General features: G+C 38.2%; 1 protein-coding gene across 21 annotated transcripts in view; it reads right to left on the reverse strand.

The window, feature by feature from the left end:
• NRXN1 (neurexin 1) overlaps nt 1-26,745 on the reverse strand; it is a 678,674-nt gene that overhangs the window by 189,883 nt on the left and 462,046 nt on the right. For all 21 annotated transcript variants that reach the window (XM_034060547.1, XM_034060546.1, XM_034060544.1 and 18 more), the window contains one exon: nt 23,095-23,276. In XM_034060547.1, the coding sequence (XP_033916438.1) occupies nt 23,095-23,276 (182 nt within the window). The remainder of the gene's footprint in view (nt 1-23,094; nt 23,277-26,745) is intronic.

The following is a 26,745-nucleotide window of genomic DNA, read 5'->3' on the forward strand; positions in this document are numbered from 1 at the left end:
AGCGCATATTTTATGAGTGATAATCCGCTCATTACATATTGCTGTAAATATTTTGGTTTAGCAACAGAAACAGGCATCAATAAACTACACATTCCAGAAGCTTTTCCACTAATACTTAAGAGTCTACTAATGCATATCATGGCAATATTTTCGCTGGACCCCCACACTGGGAAACTATAGGAACTATTACTTTTAGCTGGAAGCACTTCATATAGAACTCTGATATTTTCTGCAGTTATACACCAGTGTTGTTAGCTGCCTGAAATAATACTGAATCTGCCTCATTAATTTCCCCCCCCCCTCCGCTGTATGATATGGCCTTCCAATATATTACTATTCCTATGGCTTATATAGTCTTGACCCAGCAAAGCAATGAGAATGCTGTAAATTTTGCTGCTGAGCACTACTTGTAGTACTGTACACTTTTACCTTCATTCAAACTATTACAACCAGAGGTGGATATAATTTAAGGTACTTAAGAACTGAAGACAAGCTATAAAACTCAGTGAATTTTAAAAGCTATTTTAACCTATGTGCAACTACTTTCTTTTCAGCTTCATATACCTCCAGTCTACCTGTTATTCTGGAAGTTCAGAAAGTGAAAGAGAGTTTTAATCATCGCTGCAATGACCTGAGGCTGGTGCCATTCCCTCCTCCTGGTAAAATAAACTTTTATTAACCATTCTTTTGAATAACAGCTCCTAGTCCATTAGAAACCTGACCTTACATTTCACCAAAGTATTTCTTTTGGTTAGTACATATTACAGTGATAACTGTCTTAGTCCATTGGTAAACCAGTTTTCAAAAGTACCTCATAGCTTACTACAAGCTGGGCTAGGTGTGGTCCCCAGAGGAGAATAGGAAAGATGCAGCAGAGCTGGTGAGTTAGAACCATTTTATACAGCTGAAATTGGGTAATAAAGTAGCTTAAATTGTTGCCAAGCTTCACAAATCAACATAAAATAGTACTGAAATGCAAAATGCCTGTGGGATTTCTGCTTATTAGTGTGCTACTGTATCAGAAGAATATTTGGTGTCCAAAAATGAAAGTATTGCCACACTAAAAAAAGAGGAAAACAAGAAGAGCTGCTCTCGGCTTCCCATTCCTATTTCTTGGGAATCATCAACAGACTGTTCTGTAAGCATAATTAACCCCTGTTTTCTTACTGATTTGTCTCTGATGTTCCTCTCTCCCTTCCATGTAAACAGCCCCCTCTCAACCCCCACACCCCTCAAAACATTTAGTCTTCCTGTATCTCCTATTATTTTCTTACATCCTGCCATGTCAATAAAAAACAGTGAATGTCTTCCCAAGGTTGAAGTTACACGCAAGCTGGCCAAAATGTTTGAACGCTGACTGACCATTCAGCTACTGCCAAGTAGAATGGAAAACATCCAAGTTTTCCTTACCCTTCTCCCCACGGGAGATTAACAGGTCTCCCTCCATTATTGAGCTGCTGATTTTCACCAAAAGAAGAAAAGGAGAAAAAAACAAAAAGAAAAAAGGCAAGAATTTACCTCCTTTGATACTTTAGGCTTCTATAAATTTGTCTAAAGCAAGGTTCATATGCTGTTGGAGGAAAATAGGATTGACTGACTGACAGACAAGATGATTACAGAAACTCATTTTCTTTGGAAATCAAACTCTTCCTTGAAAAATCAAGAGCCTCCAACAGCCATAATGTGCCTTTCAAACTACCACCATTACAGAAGGCTATTTGTGGGTAAGCTATCACCCCTCACATACTGGAAAATAAGGGGAAAAATATAAACCTTACTGCTAGAGCCATAAGCAAACATTACACTCATCTTTTTCATTTACTATCCCAGTAGAACCGTATTTTATCTCGGCCAAGAGAGAACTGTCGTGGTTATCAAGACACATTGTGCTGGTCATCTTCAGCCCAGCCTTACATCTTGCCCAAGGGTCAGAACTAAGAGACAAACACACGAGCAGTGGCTTAGTTCCAGAAATTAATTTAAAGTAATAAAAAAGAGGTTACTGCCCTGGAGACGTTTACATGAATAATAAAACTGCTACATTACTGACCTTATCTGGAGAGGTTAGCATTTCTGCTTGTGGTCCATCTTATAAATCAAGCTATAAATCAAGCAAAACAATAACCTTTCTGTCATACTTTACATTAACGTCTGATGGACAAAATAGTCCTCCTGTGCATTAGTTTTTTACATGCAAGGGTAACAGACCAGGAAGATTTTTGAGCCCACGTAACACTGCAAGATACTACATACGAAAGAACAGTATCAGTTTCCTATTTATGACCTCACTTAAGCAGTTGCTCTAAAACCACACAACAGCGGTAATGGACAAGAAAATCCCTCCTTAGCAATAACCGTGTCATTTTATTTCTTAGCAGTATATTTTGGCTTAATGTTCTGAAAGTTTTATTTTCATTAAAAGTGCCTTTTAAAAAGTGCTTCTGAATATCACCAGCATTTCCAGTAAAGCCAAAACGTGAGCTTGTAACACTTTACCATTAAAATGCTGCTAAAAATTACCAAGGAATTGTTTAAAAGTCTAAGAAAACTTTCAAGTGGACCTATTCCTCTCTTTAATAACCAAGAGCAAAAAGGCGTACCACACACAAGGGAATCTGACCTTGTCCATTCGGTTTTTTACTTTTACCAGGATGTTTGGTATAGAACCTGTTTGGCAGCAGCTTGGCTGAATTAAAACCAAACAATGTCACTTAAGGCCGTTAATGCTGATCTTGCCAATAAACTATATGCTGAGAAAGAAAAGCACACTAACAGAAACATCCATTAAAAATTTAAGTTGCCACCTAGTTCTTGCTTTCTGTCTGGATTCATATCAGATGTTGAATGTTTCTTCTTCTAACACATGAAAGAATTCAAGATCAGAGTGCATAAGTCTCCATGCAAGGGCATGTACTCCCTTACTTCACCAAAACCATGTCTCTCTTCCTATCATCGATGCAGCAGAGAGCCTCTGAATAGTGCCTAAGTCTGTACCACAGCTGCTAATAGTAACAAGAGCTGAGTGTAACATTCAACTTTTACTTCCTGGGAGCCCTACCATGGCTATTTGAAATAACCAGTGGATGTTAAGACTAGACAAGGTAGTTCCGTGGGAGGGATCTGGAAGGAAGACAATTCAGAGCTCTGTCTTTGAAGCTATAGGCCAAATGACCAGTTTGAATTTTTATTTCAAGTTTCTGAATTATATTATCCCAAATAGCCTTTAAATGATAAAATTAATTCATTTTCTTCCTCTTAAATACACTCTTAAATCTCCTTATGATTGATCTTGCAGTAGAGCCTCTCTGTGATCTCACCTATGTACCAGATAATTAGTCTTCCTTATAGTCTTGGGGAAAAAAAGAAAACCAACCTTTTATGAACAGGGCTTAGCAGAAGTTGGATGGCAAGCACAGTAGGGATTTAATCATGAGTGATGCAGCATCTGAAGGATAAAATAACAGAGACAGAACCCGGACAAAAATAAGAAAATAACAATGAAAATTACTGCAGAAATGTTGCAGAAGGGAACTATTGCTAGCTACCTCTTGAAAACTTCCCAGCACGCAGAAATTAAATGGGAAAAAGCAAAACAAATTACAATGGACACAACATTCAATTATGACAGCACACAGAAATAAGGGTATTTTCTTAGGAAACTCAGATCAGATATTAGGAAAAAATACTTCATTATGAGAAAAAATTCTTCATTATGAGGGTGGTGAGACACTGGCACAAGCTGCCCAGAGAATCTTCCTTCTGACTTCAGAACATCCAAGAGGGGACTAAGAAACTTCATCCTTTCTACACAAGCATAGCAGGGAAAAAATATGACCCACCACTTAAACAGGCTGCCACTTATGTCTGTGTTTGTTCTGATCCAGACACATTTTCAATTTAGGAAAGTACAGCTTCATAATTCATTCTCCCCTTCCCCCCCCCCCCCAATAGTATCACTTCCAATATTCTGATAATGTGATTTATAAATGCAACTGGTTGAGCACTCCAAAGTTTCTGGATTTATAACAGTATAACTTCAGGAAAGCAAATGAAAAATCAAATGTTTCCCTTACAAACTCACTGCATGGGATAGAAATGCCAGAGCATTCAATGCAACAAGCTTGACTAAGAAGGGTTAACTGAACCTATTAAGAATCAGAATAATGGCTGCAATCTCTCCAGCTCCACCAAAAGCTGTTCTAGCAGGTTATCTACCGTCTTTGCTGTGCCCTTGCCTAGATCAAGTTATCTTTTGCCTTTTTATTGAATGAAGAGAGGGGGTTTAGCTCTCTGAGGAAAAGTGTAAGAAATACCTCTAAGCTGCAGATGATCTGGGAGAGCTAACCTATGACACAGAGCTCATTCTGTCTTGTTGCTCTGAACTTCCAAAGATTTGAAAAGGATTTTTCACCACTGAAAGCAAGTTAATAGAGTCAGAGATAAGTTTCAGGGACATGATAAAGTTAATTCTCTACCTGTCCATTTCTTGTCATATATCCCTCAACTTCCCAACAGCTTCTCTTTGAGTTTCGGAATTAGTGGTGGCAGAGGGGGAGCCATGAGAAAGAGTGGAGGAGCACAGAGCCCCAGTGAGCAATTTGACAGCAACCACCGATCAACAGGTCCCTCAAACTAACCAGGCTTAAATGCTTATACAAAACTCCTTGTTAAGGTGAGTTTTGAAAGTTCATGGATTGTTTCATGCTCACACCACATGACCACTCCTTCCAAACTGAAAGGGAAGAAGTAAATATGTTGACTACACACTGTCATCCCATGTTAATAAAAACCATCACCATTGCTTCCATCAGATCCTTCTGACAAGCTCACAACTAGCTATTTTTTGAAAACTTACCCCCAGAAGATCAGTTTACTTTGTGTCACTCCTCATTTTCTATTTATCTATACAGATATAGGAGGAATATAAATTTATATAGAACACACCCCTATGTATTAAATGCACTGAAGGGAAATTCCTTCCCTATTGAGAACTTTATAACTAGGGTAATGAAAATTTTATCAGGTCGTAACTTAGAAGATTAGAAGACTGGTAGCACATTACTCTAAAAATCAAATCTGATTAATGTTTAATTGTGGCAATGTGCAGAGGTATTAATTAGGTGTACTTTCTGTGACTCAAATAGCTATTAAAGTAAAAGGAAGAATAATTTGAAGATTAACATGAAGAGAATGGTATACTTGAGTGGTAAATTATAATTAAACTGAATGGACCTTGTGAAAATAATAGAAATTGTCATCCAATATAATAAGTTTGATCCATAATGCAGTTATAACAACTTTTCCAGCAATCAAGGCTGACACCTTTTCCTCGGGATATTTTTTTGTGCAGAAGCCACAGGTGTAAATTAAAAATTCATTTATGCTTTTGAACAAACATCACAAGGGCAGATCTTAAAAGCAGGACATCCATTTGGTTCTTACTGCACAACTGAAGCATTCATGCGTATAACTAGGCAGCCTTTGTTTAAAAGGAGATTCCAGCTAAGGCTCTGGATTTGTATATTCAAAGAAGTGTTGCAATTGAACTTGAAGCTCTGTACCCTTGCACTTTGGGGTATTCTTTTAATGAATGATGCTCAAAGTCATCCAGGGGTGAGAAATCTTGTTTCAGAACTGCAGTTCTCTAGGGAGACACACTTTTCTTCTATATTTGTCATCAAGATGGTGGTGAGGGGTATTTTCACTGCTCCTTGCCTTCCTACACTCTTGCAAAACTAGTTTTCTTTCCATTACCAGAAGCTGCAAAACAATCTCTGTTCCTTATAATGCCTTATAAGTCGGTGTTCATGACCTTGCAGAAAAGGCTGCAAACATGACCAAGAGGTACCTATACCAGAAGGATATAAAATGAAACCACCCTTTCTGTAATTTTACAGAAACATAATGAAGCTTAGGCATCTGCTTTTGGCATGAGCTATGTTTTAAATTTAACACTGTAGAAGTCGGAATTTAGCTTCGGCTGTACTGCTCTGGATCAGCAACAGGAAATAGAACAAATACGTAATCTTGCATCTTACAAAGAAAAAAAGGCAGAGGCATTAAACAACTTATTCTGTCTAGGTCAACTATTTGTATATGATTTGCTATGATTGTGTATTTGTCATTTTAAAAGACTGATTCTGTAATCAAACAGAAGGTAAAGTAAATGGGTTTAAGATTTAAAGTTTTCATTCAAAAAAGAGTGAACAGGGCTGTGATGAAACACTGAAGAAACTTCTTCGGCTTTATTTCCATTTAACACTAAGAACAGTAACTAAAACTAAGGAGCTGCACGCTGGCCAGGTGATCCTCTAGATTACCTGCTTCCAACACTAGAACCATTTGGGGCTTTTGTTATGATGCAACAAAAAAAGCATTACATGGCAGGTTCACAATTAGAAATACAAACGCTTACATTTCTTAGAAACTCAAAATGCACTCACATGCAAGCTCTGAATACCAGGTTTCTGTATTCAGAGTACACTGAGTACATGCTGCACTAGAAATATCTTGGAAAGTAGAAAAAACAAAATGAAGCAAATTCATTGACACAGTCTGCATCAAAATAATATCCTGAATTGTCAAGAATCTATCAGATGTAATACCAGCTATTAAAGGACTCTCCAGCTGCAACCCATCCTTCCTTATTTTCTGTTTCTCAGAGGATATGAGGTGAGGGAAAAAGTGACCACAATGTTCTGCATGAACAGTGGTATGAGCTTTCTCCATTTGCACTTCTGCCATCATAAGCATCCTCTTAATTGCATGATAGCCAACAGAAACCAAACCAAACAACTTAGCTCTCTATCTAATCTTAGGGCCTTTAAAGACTTACTGCAGGAATTCATTATGAGCAGGAAATAAGATGGGAGTTGCTGGCTTTTAAAAGATTATTTATTCTTAAACCATTAAAAAGCCTTTTAAAAATCATCTTTCATGTGTGTACTAATGCTTCCAATGCATTAATTTTTTGATAGCATTACTACATCTTTTGGAAGTTTTATAACAAGTGATTAATACAGAGAATCATTATGTTGACTATGCTTTCCTGGGGGTGTTAATAAATCAAGCAAATATGATACAGAATCCAGATGCAGAATATCTCGGGTGGCTAGAATTGGTAATAAAAAATGCATAAACCTCTCTTACAGCTAGGGAAATACCCACCACAGTGTACAAGAGAATGTTTCACCTAATTGCTCTGTCTTTTCCATCACTACAGTGCTTTATCATCATGTACCTCGTACACATCTCCAGGCATACACAATTGTGCTAAAGAGACATAATAAATTCTGTGGTATTAAGGGATTTTAGAAAAGGTTTTGGCCTTTGGATATGTACAGTGGGGTCTAGAAAGTGCAAATACGCCATGTTTCATGCTAAAAGCTGGTGCACAGTGACATTTTTACTTTTTATGTGACTTGTAATGTGTCCCTAAAGTCACACAACTGTTGTGGTACTCTCCATGTTCCTTGCCTCCTGCACTACAAAGCAATTCTAGAAGCAACAGTTAGGAATTCTTTTCATTTATTTTAACAAGATATAAAATTAATCTCCATCCTGAACTTTGATTGAAGATGTTTCAGCCATCGTCCAAAAGGAAACCATTGCTATGTGGCCCCTGAATTTAGCAACAAGAAGGAACTATATCAGGACTATAACAACCATTAAAAAAAAATATGACTTTTTTGTCATCAAGATATAGAAGATGTGTTTTCACTACAACTGTCTAGAAAACAATTCTTTGTTATATTAAATAAATATAACAATTCTTGTTATATTAAATAAAAAAAAATGAAAACTATTCCCATGTACAACAACAAAAATAAACATTTTACATTTTGAGAAACACAGAATGAAACAAAGAATCAGTCACCAAGGCAAGTCAACAGTTGATATTAAGTCCTCAGGCTACAGTGTGGAGTCTGGATCAGGTCCCAGTATGAACTAGGTGGGGAAAGGATTTGAATCCATGTTTGTCCAAGTCCCACTGAAGTCAGCACCAATTGGTTAGTGATGCCAAGAAATGAGCTCCTTTGCCTTCACCTATATGTTTTATCCCAGTTCTAAAAATTTTCCACGTTCCAGTTTCCACTGAGACTGTAAAAACCTAATTTCCTAACTTATACAGCAGTACTACCTAGCCAAGATCACTGATCTTTCTCCTTCTGCATCCAGCTCCTGGTGGTGAACAGAAACATGTGGACAGTTGCTAAATGGATAGCCCTTGATTTGCATCTACAAGGGTTAGGTTTGGTATTTCTAACCTATATTGAATCAAAATAACAGGAGTTTGAAAACCCATTGAGTTTCTCCCAAGATAGGTGCATTTGCTTAAAGTGAAGGGAAAAAACCCCAAATATTAGCATCCCACCTTGAACATTTGTAAAAGAGCCAGACAAGCAGTAGCAGAAACACCCACTAAATTCCCAAAGATCAGCCTTAAGTGTCAAAGCATTACTATTCACCTCCCCAACACGACCAAAAGGATAAGACCATAATTTACCATCACTCACAACCAGTGAGGCCCACAAGAAAGCACAGCAGAGCAGGATGGACGGAAAGTTCCACCACCTTCACCTCCTGAAGTGCTTCCATAAATATACTTTGCTTTCTCTGTAGCCTCCAACACTCCACGTGTAAGTCATTTGCTGATGATCAGAACTCTCACAAGCTAACACTTAAAAAACAATTAAACTACTCCAAGTCTGTCACCTTTCTAAAGCATAAACTTACATGTGAAAAATTCCAGTGCAGACATCAATCCTGTCTATAATTTCAAACAATGCAAGGAATGCTTCTGATAATCACTTCTGAGTACTATGGGTGTGGGAGAACATGACTGACACAAGACCCTTTCCCTGTCTCAATTTCTAAAGTTGCTGTACATTCTAGGAAAAATACAGCATGAACCTTTCAAATATCTTCAGAGAGGAAAGGAAGGACTACAGGGAACCAGTCCAGTTTGCCAGCGAACCAAGTATTTGTGACTGGTGACTCTGAGGGTCGAAAGTAATAAATTTGTCATGCAGTAGTATTCCTGATATTACAGCTGTGTCAGGGTGATAGTGAAGATTAATATCATAATTAGAAATGCTGAACAACATCTCCACTACAAGACACACAAAGTCACAATCCTGACACCGCCGCAGCAGTGATTTTATTCATCGTTTTTCTTCCAGCTCCAGGAAAGGACATACATTATCAGCCTGGGTGACTTCTATATTTTGGGGCAATGAAGCAAATCCATGACCCTTTGCAGCTGCAGAAGTGCAAAATAGCTGATGAAGCTGCACGACACAACTTGGGGAGAAGGGGGTTAGAAAGTGGGATTAAAGGATGGGTTGACACAAGTAGGGGAGTTTACCTCCCTTGGCATCTCTTTTGGCATGCTTGTTCTCTACTGCACGTGGCTGACAGCAGTAAAAAAGAGCAATGCTGCCAATTCACATCTAGGCAGACCACCATCAGCTGTCACTGCAAAGCCACAACCCAAAACCTAAGCCCATTTAGTCCAGCTCAAGTTTCTGCAGATGCAGCATGGCTAATGCCCAGGGCAATACCCTGCCTTCACTCCAGAGGAAACCCCAGAATCCACTCTGCTAACAAAGTAATTTACAGTTTCAAAATTCAATCCCAAAGAACAACGCTAAAAAGGTAAAAACCTCTTCCATGTTTAAAATGTACTGAGCTTTTATGATACAAGCCCAAAATTGTGACAACTGTTAGTAACTAAAGATTTTTTTAATCAACATAATGTTAAAATCATTAGAAAGTCCCATCACAAATAGTCACTAATGTTAAGAAACCAGTGCCCATTTTAGAAATGAAACAGGAAAGCTTTTCTTCCATGAATTCACACTAACTTTTAGATAATCTGCATGCACTATTGTGACAAGATACCTTAAGAAGAACATTTCACACACTATCTGCAGTCAGTGAACTGGCCAAATACCTCAAACCCCTGGAAAATAAATGCACCCCAACTGCACATTATTCTTGCAACATAATAAAGTGAGCTTTGCTCAGTAATCTGTTTAGCTGATTTGGGTTACTTTGGATTAACACCAGGACAGTTCAAATTGCCTCACTACACCCACACAGCCACCAGAGCAAACACTTGCTAACATTTGAGAGGTGGGCGAGGAGGCAAAGTTAGTTACATCACCACCACCTTTCCCACAAGCTGAAGTGGAGGCATATGCCAATAGTCAGTGAAGAATACACCACCAGGCCTTTGCTTGGCTAGAGAGCAATTCTCAGATGTATGGATTCAACTTTCTTTCCTGTATATAGCAGCAAAGCAGCTGGCTCAGTATCAAACAAGTGGGGTTGTTGATACGGCAAATGGAGAGCACGTTCTACCTTGTGCTACTGCACAGTCTTTGAATTTGTTGATGGAGCAATGCTAAGATCAGTGCATATGAAAATGCTTCGCAGCAGTTTGCTCTCCCTTTTTTGTGTCTTTAGGAGTGAACTAAACGATCTTTTAAGGTCCCATCCAACCCAAATGATTCTATGAAAACCGAGAACTTCACTGTGCTTATATCTAAGTGTTCATTTTATATCATTCCTTGACCGACGCCTTCCAGTTAAAAAGCACAGCATAAAAGGGAGTGTACAGCTTAAGAAGACCTTACTACACCCATCACTCACTAGCAACAGCAAGTGCATCTAAGCTAACTTTAGCAAAAACAATGCCCAACAGCATTGTTACAAATTAAACCAACTATTTTTCACCTTATCCTGACAGACAAGCAGGACAAATTAACCACAGCTTTCTTTATAACAACCTACATGGGCTAAAAGATGTTGCTAATGTCCAGGCACTTCCTGTTTTCTCCTTTATAAACAGACACCATTATTTTGTTCTCCTCTTAGGAGCTATGCATTTAGAGTATATTGCTGGTTCTTTAACCAGCTGCCTAATTTGCTTACCTCATTTTCCAAGACAAGCACTCGAGACTGGACATACTTCTTCAGTTGAAGTCTCAGCAGCACTGACTAAGAGAACAATAAACTTCTTTACCTCCTCTGCCACCCCACAAGTTGTCAATACATCCCAGACCAATGCCTGCCTGTGTATGCAGCAAATTGCAATCAGCTGGAACTTCCCAATCTTTTCTGCAGAACTGCTTCTTGGCCACAATTATTCCTCATTTTATAGCTATGCATTTGATTTTCCCATCTTAGGTACAGAACTTGGCGCTTTCCTTTGTAGAAATTCATCTTCCTGATTTCAGACTATTTCTCCACTTTATCAAGCTCGTTTTGAATTTTAATCAGTTCTCCACAGTGCTTGCAACCCCTATCTCCCCTCCTCCCACACTAGCACAGCTTGGTGTCATCATGTACCACACTACAGCTGTGACAGGGAGACGTGACGGTGGTTTATTTGAGTTTGAATATGCAGTGAAAAGCAAGAAAGAAGAAATGAAAATCAACGCCTTAAGAACGTCAGTTTAAATAGCCAACAAAATATTTTAAAACGAGATCAGGAACAGAATCCCAGAAAATCTTAAAGATCTCCCAGAGGAGTGTATCTGCTGAGCACAAACCTGCGACGAGGTTTTAGCTCTTGGGAAGACACTGCCCATTAATTTTGTTAGCCCTTGGCAGCACCTATCTTTAGCTGTATCACCACACTAATAGGGAAGAGGAAATATAACCAAGGGAGTTTCTGCTTTTATTTATGGACCAGGTAATATGAGGTGGATACGTAATTCTTGCAGCATTTTTAGTCTTGTTCTTCTCCTTATTATATGTTTCCTGGAAACAAATACCCAAGGCTTCATTATTTACTCTGTATTACCCTGTGATTTTTTAGAATACATGAAGTGCACAGCCATGTTATTTTAGCCTCAGAGTACACACTCAGGTGTTATTCCAGACAAGCAATTAGATGACTGCAAAGTCTCTCAAAATGCTCATATGAATTGTTCCTTGGAGAGCAACTCTAGAAGCACCAAACAACTGCAGCATCCCATGGCACTAGTACAACAGGAGTTACTGCTCACTGGGCAAAGTGACTTGCAGATGTGTACATAAAATCTTGCAATTAAAAAAAAATAATCCCCAAACTGGAAGCCAGCTCCAAAACTCAGCAATTGGTTATCCTACAAGCAACCTGTGCATGCAGATATATGGTATCTACTAAAACCCAAGACAAGGGCTGACAATTTTACATTAAAACATGCCTTATATTAGCTTTCTTAGGTATTTCATAGTACTTCCACTAAAAAGTCAAACCCCCTCTTCCTTTGAAAACAGGCAATACAAAATCCCCTTGCCTTTTCCTGTTGGCTGAAGAGCAAATCAGAACACTACAGAAACTTGGGGTATCAGGGAAGGCTCTCTGGGAAGGAAATAAACCAAAACCAACTTGTCAAATAAGACTCCCTGCTGCTGCATACCATGTGGTGCTCTAGTGAGCTGCATCTGTTCAGCTATTAAACATAGTGGTGAATATGATACCGACAGCAGTGACATTATCAAATATGCTGAGTGGTTATTAAGGCTCTATAACATAATCTTTCCACTTTTTATTTTAATTGGTAGAACTTACTGTAAAGTAGCTTCACATATGATAATGCTCTTTGTGCTTGTCCCTAAATGAGAAGGCACTGTAATGTAATCCACAGTGAGTCTTAAAAATTCCATCTGCTATGCAAGGGAAAGGCTGAGTAGTTTTGCTCCTGGAACTCTCTATTGTTGCTTGGAATTCACTGGGTCAGGAATAAAAAACCCCATATGGGGAACAATAAGGCTTCAGGACATTATTGGGATTTCACAGTGAACAGCAAGAATGCAGTCTGTAGCGCCCAGTGTGTAGGCAGAAAGTCCACCGAGGTGAGGGCTGAACAGAAAATAATGTAAGATTCCAGTCCCAAAATGAAGAGTGGTGAGAATGTTTGAATATGCAGGGACGTAATGCTTCAACCCCATCCTTCAATACAGAGGCTTGGGATGAAGTGCAGTACCTGACGCAACAGCATAATACAGAGGGAATACTTCCCAGTCCTGTACAAGCAGATTTTCCTAGACCACAGAGAATGTCTAATGCTGCAGCAGCAAGCATGATTTACATCTCCCTGCGGGAATATCTGGACTTACATTTTGTCCTTGACTGAACATAGATTATCACCTACAAATTCTAGCACAAGAAGTTAAAGTCACGTTAGCAGTTTCATGCTGCTGTGCCGAAGGCTTCAGGGTAATTTCACAGAGAACTTGCAAAACTGAAGGACTGTGTCTTTCCTTTGTTCCCCAGCATCCCTTATTCAATGTAAGCTAGGTAATTATTAAAAGCCAAGAAATGCACGAGTCAGTTCCTTCAGCTACTCCATCCTCTGGAACATCAAAATGCTTCAGGGTAAATGGACTTCCACGAACAGAGATATATTTAAGCCTCTCCAAATACTTAACAGGCAAACTCACCTGTTGTTAGTTGGATTGTTACATTAAACATAAACCCTCAGAACACTGACAATATCAGTTCATTAAGTCTTTATCCTGCTTGGCATTGTTGCAGAAATTCTTGTGACTGGCATGTTCTAAATGGAAAAAAAAAACAAACCACCAAAAAGATTTAACAGCACTAGCAGCCCACTGTCAAATGGGAAGAATCACTATAAAATTGACAGGGAAGGCAAATACTGTACACCTATAGCTGGTCCTGGGAGATAAAAGGCTGTGCAGTGATACACAGCAGTAGAGGTGCACTGATGTCAAGTGTGTCATGCTCAGGTCAGAGAGAGAGTGATCAGAAAGCATGGGCAAAAGTACTGAAAAGCAGATGCAGATATAATGTCCCATCCTTGGAAGTGCTTGAGGCCAGACTGGACAGAGCTTGGAGCAACCTGGTCTAGGGGAAGGTGTCCCTGCCCATGGCAGGGGGTTGGATCTAGGTGAGCATTAAGGTTTCTTCCAACCCAAACCAGTCTGGGATTCTATGATAGCTGGTAACCTGGCTTTCAGGAAATCCAGATCAATTCTCTGCTCTGGCTCTATTTCCTGCATGACCCCAGGGCAATGAGTTAGTGGCAAAGATTGTAAGAGTTAAGTAACTAAATTGGACAAAAGTAAGAACCAGCCCCGGTATGTTCAGTTCTACCCATCAGATTAAATATAGTTACTCCTCACTAACACCATGGTGTAAGGGAAAAGTGAAAAAGGTTCAAGACAATAAGATGGATGTATACAGTCTAGAATGGATGGATGTGTTCAGTCAATGGATGTGTTCAGTCTAGAAGCAAAAAAAGCAAACTAGCATTAAGTATTAAAACAAGTTTCCAGTTTGGTGATGACACTGAGGCATCACAGAGCAAAACCTGAATTAAGTAAGTGGTCTAATTAACTCATTATGAGGTACAATTAGGGTAGTATCTCACAAAACCAGAACAGTATTAAGATGAGCTTTCCTTATTAGTACAAAGTGATTAACTGTAATAGCAATGTTTACTTAAACAAATGCCTGAAGCAAAGCAGCAGGCCCTGTAAAATTACCTCTGTACCTTTCACCTTGCAGCAGATTTTTGGCCTAATGTAGATCCTGTTCATACTCACTTGTATTTCTGCAGTTTCTTCAGACAAATTAATAGTAGAAATAGTGAGATGAGAATTACATGGAGTTCAGATCAGAGCCCATTCAGGCCACCAGCAGAGCTTTTTCCCCCACTCCTGTTCTGCATCAACAGGCTGATTTCTGTTACACGCATTAAAAATGATATCATTCACACTGCATGTTCACTGAAAAACTGCTACCCTGGTACTTTGTGCTGCAGTGCACACTGTATCTTGATTCTCACTTAGAGCTCATCAGTTTAAAAGACAGGGAATTAATGGGCCAGATCTCAGATTCTAGCTTATATTCAGAAGAAATAAAACATTACTGGATATAACAAGCAGTATATGCTTAATAAAATATACAACAGAAATAATAAGCAGAGAAGTACTCGTGTAGGATAGGTGGACAAAAGTCACTAGCTCTTGGAAGTGACCTTCAATCATCCAGAGCTCTCATTCTCCAAATAATCACAATAATTTCCTATGATTCAGTGCTTCTTCCTTTGGGTGATCAGTCAAGTTTCAGTGAACATCTCAACTGTTCTGCTATTGCAAACAGTCAAGCATTCTTTAAAACTTAATAAGGTTGCTAAAACATCTGCTAAATTTTTCATCAGCTCTTTTTATACATGGCAATGTTCTGGGAAACTTGGTGCCAAGTCATTAAAATAACTGTAACCTTCATATGCATGGATATTGGGTAGTAACCAGCACAGGAAATTTCAGATTAAAAGCTCCTGATAAGACTGGGATGGTTCTAAAACATCTGTGGGAGTTTGGGTTACTTTTTAGTATATACCTGTTCTACTCTTAATCTTTTTATGATTTTTTTAAAATTCAATAAGGCCCCAAAATTAGGTTCCATATTTATGTACTCCCCTCATGCTGGACCAGAAGTCCCAACTGTGTACAGCCTGCAACAGTAAAGACAAAGGAAGACTTGCCATCAAATTCAGTGACAAAGCTTTGGACATTAAGCAGTTCAGCCAATGGATGTATTCAATTTACAGTGTAATCTTGAGATACATGAGATCAGAAGGGATCTTAAGAGCCCATGATCTGCTCAGCAAAATTATTTCATACAACGCCATGGCCATTTGCAATTCTTTCCATATTGCTATCAGATGATTCTAATTTGGGGCCACCAGAAGTGTTTTAAGTATTTCCTCACTCTCAGACAGGCTCTATATCTTTGCTAGAAGAAAGCACATCACGAGATAACTCAGTGTTGAGGGCTGGAGCATTTCTTTGACTGACACATGGTATTTGAGCTGAGAATTTAGGTTCTACTGATTGCACAATTTCCTCTCACCAAGGGGCTGGCAGGTGGTGGCCCCATCACAGAATGGTTTCGGTTGGAAGGGACCTTCAAGCTCATCCAGTTCCAACCCCCTGCCATGGCCAAGGACACCCTCCACTACACCAGGTTCCAAGCCCCATCTTAATCTGGCCTTGAACACTGCCAGGAATGGGGCAGCCACAGATTCATTGGGCAGCCTCTTCCAGTGCCTCAATCAGATAGCATGCTCCTTTTTTTTGGCAGAAGGAAGCTTTTATCCTCCCAGAAGCACGAAAGGACCAGGATGAAAAAAGGAGTTATTAGGTGGCTAGAGGAAGAAGTGAGAACTTCCGTTCATCACAAAATAAGAGCAAGATGAAAGGAATTGCTTCTCTCAAGCCCATTTCTATGCTGGGAAACAAGTCAATCACAGCTGGGAGATCAGACCTTCCCTGCCAGCATCACAATTTCCCCTTTGCACTCCATGACAGATGTCATAGCCAAACTGTTTAATTATAGCAACTGTCCAGAGTCCATTCATATTTTTCACTCACTAAGGTGCCAGTCTTTTCTGTGCCAGGTTTAGTACATTTTCATAACCTTCTCTCAAAAATCTGGCCTGTTTATGGCAAGAATAGACCACTGTCCCTCAGACTGTGCAGAGTAATCAAGATGAGGCATTAACAAACAGCTTAAATAATCAAATCACTTTTCACAGCTTTTTTAATCTATGTCTCTGCTAATACAAAAGAATAACTAAATTGAATGTTTTCAAGGCATGGCCTGACCATTTCAGTGATTTATTTATTTTCTTTCCTACAGCCTTAGATCTTTAACCTGATCAGCAAGGTGAATGATTGCTGCATTTAGCACAAATTCCCTAGATTAATTCATTGCTCCCATTCTAATTAATATAATGTTTGTGTACATTGAATCGCATTCTCACCTGCCTGTCTAGTCCTATAAATGATTCTCTTTTGATTGCACTGCTTTTCATTATTCAGACCCATAAGCAAATCAGAAAATCCTTCTTAGTAATTTTTCTTCAGTTTAAAGATTAACACAGTTTGCTGATTTTTTTGTTCCCCAAAGAGAACAATGATCACTGCCCTCAACAGTTAAACTTCCTATAGCATTTTCCATACACCTATATGAATGAGGGGAAAAAACCACACGAATACATATGATGTATATAAGCATAATAAAGGAATACCAAATATTAGCAGAACTATGGCTTAGATAACATCAGGCTTAAGACATTTTCTTGTGCTTCAGGTAGCAGAATATTAAATATCCCAACCCTGATAAACATAATGATCCAAATTCTTTCCAGGGCTCCAGAGTGATCCCTGGTGCCCACTTAGCTGATATCATGATGTCCTGATTTTCTGAGGTGCTGACTATGTTCAGCTTCCATTGACTTTAGCCCTGATGTGCATGCTCAGCACTTCCCAATTTCAGGTTTTTGAAACCTAGTTCTTTTAGCCCTTCCTGGACATAAATAATTTGATTTCAAATTCACTACTGTTTCATGCATATACATGCCACCACTGGCCTTACCAAATCTTTACATTGCACAGATACACATATAATAATTAGGAATTCCATATTTGAAAGATGATTATTAGAAGAAACATTATTCTGGGAATATGTCTTTTTTCAATATTATTAAACTCTTCCTGGGAAATTAATAAGCTCCAATGCAAACCACTAAAATCAAAGGTATTTTTACCATCAATCTTACTGAGAGTACATCCAATTCTCCAGGCATTGATTCAAATACGACTAAATCAATAAGAATCTTTCAATTGACTTTCCATTAGGCATTAAGCCCAAGATATGTGAAGTATTCAAAAGAGAATAACAAATTCATTTCTCTTAAGGCACTGCAATTTTGTCTCCGGTACACTCAATGCAAAACACTGATCCTCACTCAAGTTTTACTATTTCTGTTCACTTGAGAGAAGGTCATTATACTTGCATAAATTAAAATCCATATATAATGTGTATGTTCAATAGAATCTAACAGTCAGCTATTAAAAGCCTTGTGCAGAAGAGTACTCTATATATATGGGACAGAGGGATGGGAGCAGTAAATAATACTCCTTTTAGTTTGCCAAAAGCTCAAAAAAATAATATGAAAGAGTTCAGAGAGAACTTCTGCAGAATTTTCTGGTAACTTAAAAATGAAAATCAACCTCCCTTGATGACCATTTCTTTCTATTTTTTACAAAAAAAGTCAGTATTTCATTTGGAGATATTAAAACATTTTCCTAGTTTATAAGATTTCAGTACATCATATTCAGAAACAGACTACATAGCTCAGAAAATGGGGACGTATTAACTTTGTTTGAAACTATGAGAATTTTGAACCAAAGCTGACAGATACTCTCAAAAGTTTTCCATTTATTTCTATCCAAATCTTCCTCATGGAAAAAGTTTCAAATGAAAACCGCCTTTCTTACAGTACATATTTTAACCAATGTAGTACATAAATAAGTTGAGACAAAGGGTGAAAACTAAGTTCATCCATGATCCAAATCCCAATTTTCCGTAAAACATACAGTATTTTCTCTCCTATGACTGTTCACTTCAGTGATTAGCTGTAACTGCAGGCTTCACAAACACATTTTGAAAATCTAAATACAATATTGATTAATCTATCATGCCAGTAATGCTGCATCTTCAGAGTATTTCAGGCTAACTGTACTACACCTTGTATATATTGATACTATCTGTCCTTAATCATGCCCTACTTTTTCAGGTAACATTTTACCACATCTTTTAAAATAGTTTTTGATGCTTTCCCATCACAGTATTATTGCTTTACATTTCCCCTATATATTCCTAATAACATTAAAGAGAATGAAACTAAAGTATCTACAACAATCTACCTCGTGTTTCATTTCTTTCCATTTTGTTATGTTTACTGTATCATGTGTAACAGGAGGATTGTCACTCTTCTCTTGCTGGAATTACAGAGTGGTTTTCCCCAGCTTCCCCCAGAACAGGGTTGGGACAACATTCAAAATGCTGTCACACTTGCCTTATTCCCTGTTTTAAACCTTAGGATGCTTGTTCTCAGAATGATTGTCATCATTTCACCTACTTCAACACTTCCATATCCGTAAGTAAGCTTAATCAGTAATTTCTCACCCTGCATGAGACAATAGAAGCGCCCAGTTTAGCTCACGTGGCTGGTGTCCCATAGCTATAAGATCTGAAATGCTCTGCTGGCTTTATCCCCCATATAAACTTCTCATTCTCAATTCTACAGTCAGCTGTAACCATAAAAAAACCCACACTGCTTTTGTGCTCCAAAAGTATTTTGGGTTTAAAACAAATGACACAACCAAGGAAGACACAGAAACTGCTGACTCTTTCCATCAGGCATACAAACATGTTGTTATAGTTTAAAGCCTTTAATTTTAACAATGAAAGATAAAAACATGGCTTAATTTATACCTAAACCAGTTGTTTAATATGATTGAAGTCTATTGATGGAAATCTATCCTTCTCGTCTTACATTACTGGAGCAAATACTACTTTATGCCGCACAGGAGAATGCCAGTTTCCTATGCTACTTTGAGTGGGCATGCTTACTTTTCAGAGCAATTTTACAGTATTTCTCAGCCCTTTGAGGCAGTATCTTTGTCATCATCATAGAAAAGCTCAAAACTCAAGGCAGCAAAAGTACAGTGCCTGTGGAAGATGATGACATACATACTTTTCTGTCTAATGGCTTGGGAGAAGAGGGTGGGAAGAGGAGCGGAGATAGGAACAGGAATCATTGACAGAATTACCTAAAGGCTTCAGAAATCCATTAAAAAGCTAAGCACAGAAGTGCACATGCTGATCAACTGAACACTGTGAATAAACTGTCCCTCTTTTTCCTTTTGACATGGAGGTGGATAGGGACCATGCCAAGAAAAGGGAAAAAAAGGAGGATTATAATAACTCTTAGAGCTCTCCTTCCTTTTATCTGTCAACAGAAGGAAGCAGCAGTAGACTTTCAGGCATGGTATCTATTTTCTCCTGAACTAGATCTCTTAGCAGTCTCAGACTGCACAGGAGACCACATCCATACGAGAAGTCAAGTGACTGCTATGAAAACTAAACATTGCACCTCTGGGTGACTAAATCATCCCTTTCTTGAAGCACAGGGATGCATACGTTTCATACACACAACCAGTACTTTATATTGAGAGTGCTACAGTGCAGGTGGAGTTTTACAATAACCTATCTTGGAATTTAAAATATCTGCACTGGCACTGTTAAGCATCTCGTAGCAACAGAGATTACACAAGTTTTAAAACGTTTTCATATTAACAATGGTTATTTGGGGAGGTTAAATGATAAGTTTAAATAAATGTGTTCCTAACGTAACACTATAAAGCTGTGATTCAGATGATCAAGTAGCAATTTTCAAAATCAGAATTTGTTATGAGCTTGATTTCATTATTAGGTTTACATCATCTTTAAGTAAACAGAATAATAAAGAGGGCAAGCACACACTGAAGTACTGTAATCAAACACGTAATTTCCTCTTCCATTTCTAGAATGCAGAAGGTTAAGAGCAAGCTACTTCACAGCTCTGTTCTGAAACATCCCAAATAAGCACCCTCACCAACATGCTAGAGAGAACTACCATTTACATTTTTTAACTCAAAGCAATAGTTCTAAACTTTCTTTGCCATCATTCTGCTGAAAAGACACTTAAAACCCATCCTTAGGCACCTGCCTGAAATGTTGCAACTGTGCGATTAAGGACCTCCTGGGTAAAATGAAAGCTCAGTAGCAAAATAATCAGTTTCTATCATGCTGTAAAACTGAATCCCAGCATAATGAAATCACAGCTATACCCCTGTTATCATGTTAACCTGTTGCAACACAGGTAAGTTATCCATACGCAGTGCATCTCAGTGTACACAGGCATCTACTGCTCATGCATATTCATTACAAAAAACTGGTGAGTGGGTATATGCAAAGGAACACGAAGACTCTTCCCTCCTGTCCATTTTTTCACCTTCTACTATTCACTTTTGCATGTTTCTGGTTACTTAGTACATAGGACATTCTTGGTGGCACCTCAACAACAGTGCAGGAAGGAAGTTTTGAATGACACAACCCTCCTACCACTTTTATTACAGCAAGTTTAATGCAGTAGCTGCCAGTATTGAAAAACTGCAATCCAATAAACTATCTTCAAATATATATACAGGCTACTCTGTTTCTATGTTCTTTTTCATTTTTATCACCACAATGTTTCACAACATCTTGCTGTACTAAAACAGATCTCAGGTAAAGTTCTCAGAAGCGCCCACAGTTCCACCAGCTTTAGTAAGATACCTGTTCTTTGGCATCATGAGTGCTTCTGAAAATACTGCCCTTCAACTTTCTTTCAAATGCTATCCTGATTTGAAAACGATTCTGGGATATTATATCCCAGCTGTTACCAAGCTTTACCTAATACTGATGACCCTTAAAACAAGTCCTTACCAAATGTCTTAGGATTTCAGTGTCTTCACTCTAGAGAAAGACTACACTGAAGCAGCTCTCAGAAGTTCCAGCCTTGTTCCAGTGAAATTTCTGCACAGTTATCATGGAGTTTGCTCTGGAGAAGAGCAGACTCCAAGGAGGTTCCTGAAGTCTCTTGAAAAGGCAACAGGAGGAGGCCTCACAGAGCGTGATTGCTCTGTTGCTGCTTTCACAGAAATTTCAGAAGACCAGTAAAGTAGAACTTATTATTTTCCCCATCCCTACTAACCTGGTAGTGTTTCTCACCATAGAAAACTCAATAAATCTTTTATTTTGACTATCTGTTTCTATATCATGGGTATTAGAAGGTATTTGGGAAAGATAAAGTAAAATAAAATAAACACAAGCAGGCAATAATTTTTGATCTCCAACTCCATTACCGAACCCAATGTTGGTTTTAAAATGGAAAAATCAAGGCTAGGCAAAAGTTTACAGGAATATTACGTTTTTGATAGAGTTCAGGTATAGTAAAACCACAAGAAAAACATTCCTTATTATGTTAATGAAAAATAAAACACTGTAAGAAGAAAGCAACACTGTTGATCTCAGGGGGCGTTTCTGGTCTTGGATTGCAAAGAAATGGGCAAATGATAACAAAGACACCTGATATTAGACATGGCTTTGGAAATCCTCTTCAGCAACACAATACTTGCCTTGAAAAATGCAGCCTCTCAGTTATTCTGACACCTGGGAGAAGCTACTTCGTTTAAACTAAGATTCTGCAACACCAGCCAGCCATTTTCTCCATGTACTTCAATGTAAGAGAAGGGTATAAGCAACCTCTGGGTTTTATTTAAGGCCTTTTTTCTTTGTTTATTTACCCAAGCCAGTAAATACAAAAATCACCTTGGTCCACAATGCAAGAGTGCCTTTCCAGGAATCAGGAGCCTGGGAAGATTGAATACCATAATTCCCTCAAATTCTGAAAATTACCACTGCTGAATCACAGTGAATGATCACTGCTTTCTGAGGGGAAAAGTGTAATTGGCTGTAGATCAATAAGTAATTTTATTCAAAAGGAACTCTTCTGTTCCTGAAAGTACAGAAATCCTTAAATAAAAACCAAACTAATACATTAAGAAAGTTGTGACTAATCTAAGCAAAATTTTATACTGCCCTAGTTACGTTTATCTCAACTGATTATTTACGTTGCCTTAAAAATCCAGATGCTTTCTATGTTGATTGCTAGTTACTTGCTTTAAGGCAGCTGAAATTACATTTTCAGATTTCCTAGCCTGGCAATGTTGCTTTCTGCTTAAGATTTATCATCATAAAGGAATGGTGAAATCAGAGGGAAAATTCTAGTATTAACAGTAAGCACCGTCAATTGTGATACACTGTAATTCCCCCATTGGATTCCAGATTAGATCCTGCAGGATTAATGCACCTTCCTCTGACATTGCTAAATCCTGTTTTATGTAATTAGATTGCAGTAAACTGCTGCATCTGTACAGGTATGATTTTTATTGTACTGTAACTGTACATGATATGATTTTTAATTGAACAGCCATATAAAGTAGCACTGTATAAATGCCTGAGACCCTTTACAGTACTGTATCCTAGAAACCATTATCATTCAGTTCACCATTGACCCTGACAGGTTCATTAACAAACCACTGTATTTACATTAAAACAAAATGCATTTTAAAAAATACAAATATAAGAGTAATCAAGACAAGAGGAAATATCAGGCGTGTGGAAATAATACTTACGATATGCAGCTCTAAATAATCTCCAAGCCCAGTAGAACTGTCCACTCGTACCAACACAGCTTCTTTCTGCACAGTACTAAACCCTATTGCCAGTCTGTCTGCACGAGTGCTTGGCCGATCATTAGGAGGCCACGTGTAAGTGATCTGTCCACCACCTTTGCTAAAGATGTATGTTGTTCCCGCTGTAAAACAGGAATAAATATCATCAGCTCACTTGCACCAATGCAAACCAACACTCTACAAAAATCAGGATGTTCTCATATAGCAAACAGATTCATAGAAACAAACAAGACTGTATTTCAACATTTAGGTGCCTTTATCTCTGAACATTCTGCAGTAAGCGCAATATTAGTGTTTTTTATATACTGCAATCAACACAAAATATAGCAATTGCAGTGCCTTAAAATACCCTAGCTCTGATTCAGAAATGCATATCTATACAAGAGAGTTCTTAAGCATATGCTTGAAGAACACGTTTCTGTGATGTGCAGAACAGGGATGAGTTGAACCAAATGCTTTCCCATATTGGGGCCTCTGCAGAGAAGAAATCAAGTACTTCCAGTTATCTCCTGACAAACAAAAAACGCAGCTCCTTACACAATGAAAATGATACGCAGTATATGATAGATCACTGTGCCCAGCAAAGCAAGACTGTAACAAATACATTCAGATAAGACTACTATGGATCTGAGGTTTATCAGCTTGTGACAGATGGGGATAACAAATGGAAACATACTTTACTTGTCATGTCAGGACAAAAAGAGATCAGTCTACCATCTAAGTAAGTAATGGATTATTTGCATAATGCTCAATGTATAACTCACGAGAGTGGAAATCTTTACATGCTACATCCAGTGTGCACTTACAAAACCTGTAATGTGTTTTAAACAAGTGTTGCAATCTAAAACCACTTAGCACTCAGGTGCTTAATTTCATCACCTGCATATTTCCTCTGCACTAAAACAACAGCATATCTGGACATTTTCCATTTAAAACTTATAGCCTAACAACAGCATCTAGCAGGTAAATGGTACCCACAGTTTCATCTTTCATTTGTAAAGTCACTACAAACTGTCCACTTCTTTTCTATGAAGATAGGTCAAAGCTTAGGGAGATGTCAGTGCATTGTAAATACAGACACTTGATTTTACTAGCTGTTCTAAGCTGGATCTCTCTGTGGCTACTCTCAATTTTATTAGATGCAATTCAGTTTATTCCACCCAATACTCTCACTACACACTTCCCATGTTCACGTAAGGAGATACTACGTAACAACATACTTGTAATTTTTTCTACTTTCTTTCAAGATTGACCAAAAATGCTGTGAGGATGTAAAATTCCTGGAACACATCAACTTTCAAAGCCAAAACCAAGAAGGGCTGTACAGTTACACCACTCCTTCAATTTCCAGATCAAAATCTTACTTTACTGCTGAACAAGACTGCTTTGTGTCAGTCTCAGAGCAAAAATGTCACCTGGTCTTCTTGAAAAGATATCCTGGAGTTACCCCTGACATCAGTTTTCCTTTACGGAATTCTGTACCTACCCATTAGTTTTTTTCCCGTACAATCAATCTGTAATATTTTATGCACTGTACATAGCACTCAAAAAATGGTAAAGCTCATTTTATATCAACACACTTGCAGGTTTGCACTGTGCTTCAAATAGATCTCTTGGCTTTTCTCTCAATGGCGAAATACCAACCTACATGTGTTTTAGGAAAACCTGTCAACTCTTTTTAGCAAACACTGTAACATCTGATATCTAAGGTTTCACTTACACTCTAAGTGAAATCAGGATTTATCGTCATTCCAAAGAGCTGGTAAAGATAGGGGCCATGCCTCAAAAAAGTTTGGTAATGCACATGACCAAATTGTGTCTGGTTTAGGAACATGTGTGAGAAAAACTCCAGTCATAGTACATCCCAGAACAAAGATACTTGAGACAGGTAATATCACTCTTTATGGTCCCAGAGTTCTCCTACTTGCTCTGCTTGTGTTGACTTCAAATATTGAGCTAGTTGAGGAGTGAGTTTGGACCTTTCCACAGTACATTTAACACTGGTATCTGCAGTGAAAGGATTTATTCTGTGTTGATGAAAAACTGAGGGTGTGATCCAAAGCTCATTAAAAACAGTGTCAGCCTTTCTGTTGACTTCATAAAATACTGTGTCAGGTCATGAATGAGGTTTTTATAAGTAACAAAAATGAGAAGGCTAAGAAAAAACAGCTCCTTACACCTCAATGTCACAGATGAAACTGTTTGAATAGTACATAAGATTTAAGTGGGAGTGAATAATTCTCCTTTTCTTGGTTGTTAACAGATGTGTTTACCCAATATAGAAGACGAAGAAAAAGCCTGCTGAGCCATGGTGGAGTCATATTGAATACAATGACCCAGAAACAAGTCTCTAGATCTGAACAATGAGAGACTCTGTTGTTCTTATTCAGAGTGAACCTCTGACACAGTGTTTTGTTAAATACTGCCCTTCAAATAAACAAATGAAGAGCAATTTGTTCCATACTGCTGCTGCATTGAAGCCAAGGTCAATGTCAGTAGGGCTGGATAAATCTAGCTGTAATTCTTAATCTATGTAGAGTCAACTTCAAAGTTAACTTATCTTTCACCTATGATAACATGTGGCTTGTGGTTTTTATGGCAAAGCTTTCCCTTCTTTGTGACCATTTTGTAGCTCTTCAAACTAACTGCAGCCTAATGAATCCATGTTGATGAATACAGCTCTGCCTCTGTCTAAGCTGTACAGGGAGTCACATTCTTTGAATTTCCTGTATTAATTATGAAAAAAATGGGTTGGAAGCCATTTGAGGATAGATCCTCTAGTGTTTGTATTTCAAGCAAGACAAATATAATAATGTAAAATTTATTACCCTGGGATTGGTCTCAGCTTATAGCCCAACCTCCCATTAACTATTAAAAGCAAGAAACTGAGTAGTTGCTTGAAACCACCCTGCTCACTGTCAATCTTGGATATGTTAACAACAGAGGAAGCCTAATTCACTTGCTCCATAAGGCTTTTATGCGCCCTGACAAACCTTATAAATTCTCGGCTGTTCTTTCAGAACACTGTTCCTAAAAACCAGTCATTCTCCTTTCTCTTAGCTTATGGCACTGTGCTGTTTGGAGTTTATCATCTCAAGAGACTTGAAAGCAGAATTAGAATGTCAAGAATAGCAACGCCATCAGCACAGTACTTGTAAGTAGGCAACTTTGTAACATGCCGGTTCTATCTCTCAGCCACAGAATTTACTGCATAATTCTTTACACGTCCATGCATCTACACAATGATTAAGAAAAATGCCCATACAGCTCTTTGAAATTCCTAGCCATAAAAGCATAGTTCCTATTGTAACAAACTGCCAGTGGTCAAGATACAGTAATGTTTTTTAATGGTCTGAGTCCCTCAAGTCCTACTTGTTTGTAAAATTCATCTTTATGAAATAGAGCATTCATTTCAGCACAGCCTGGCAGCAACTCAAGGACATCTGCTTACCTATACAGTATTAAGCAGATAAATATTTTGTTTAGTACCCATTTACTGTATCTATTACTGTATATGACTGCAAAGCTTTTCAATATTTATTGCTCTGAAGTCACATTTGATGCAGTTTAATAGTTCGCTCAAATCAACAA

Source organism: Melopsittacus undulatus, chromosome 3, assembly GCF_012275295.1.
Source record: "Melopsittacus undulatus isolate bMelUnd1 chromosome 3, bMelUnd1.mat.Z, whole genome shotgun sequence".
NCBI lineage: Eukaryota > Metazoa > Chordata > Aves > Psittaciformes > Psittaculidae > Melopsittacus > Melopsittacus undulatus.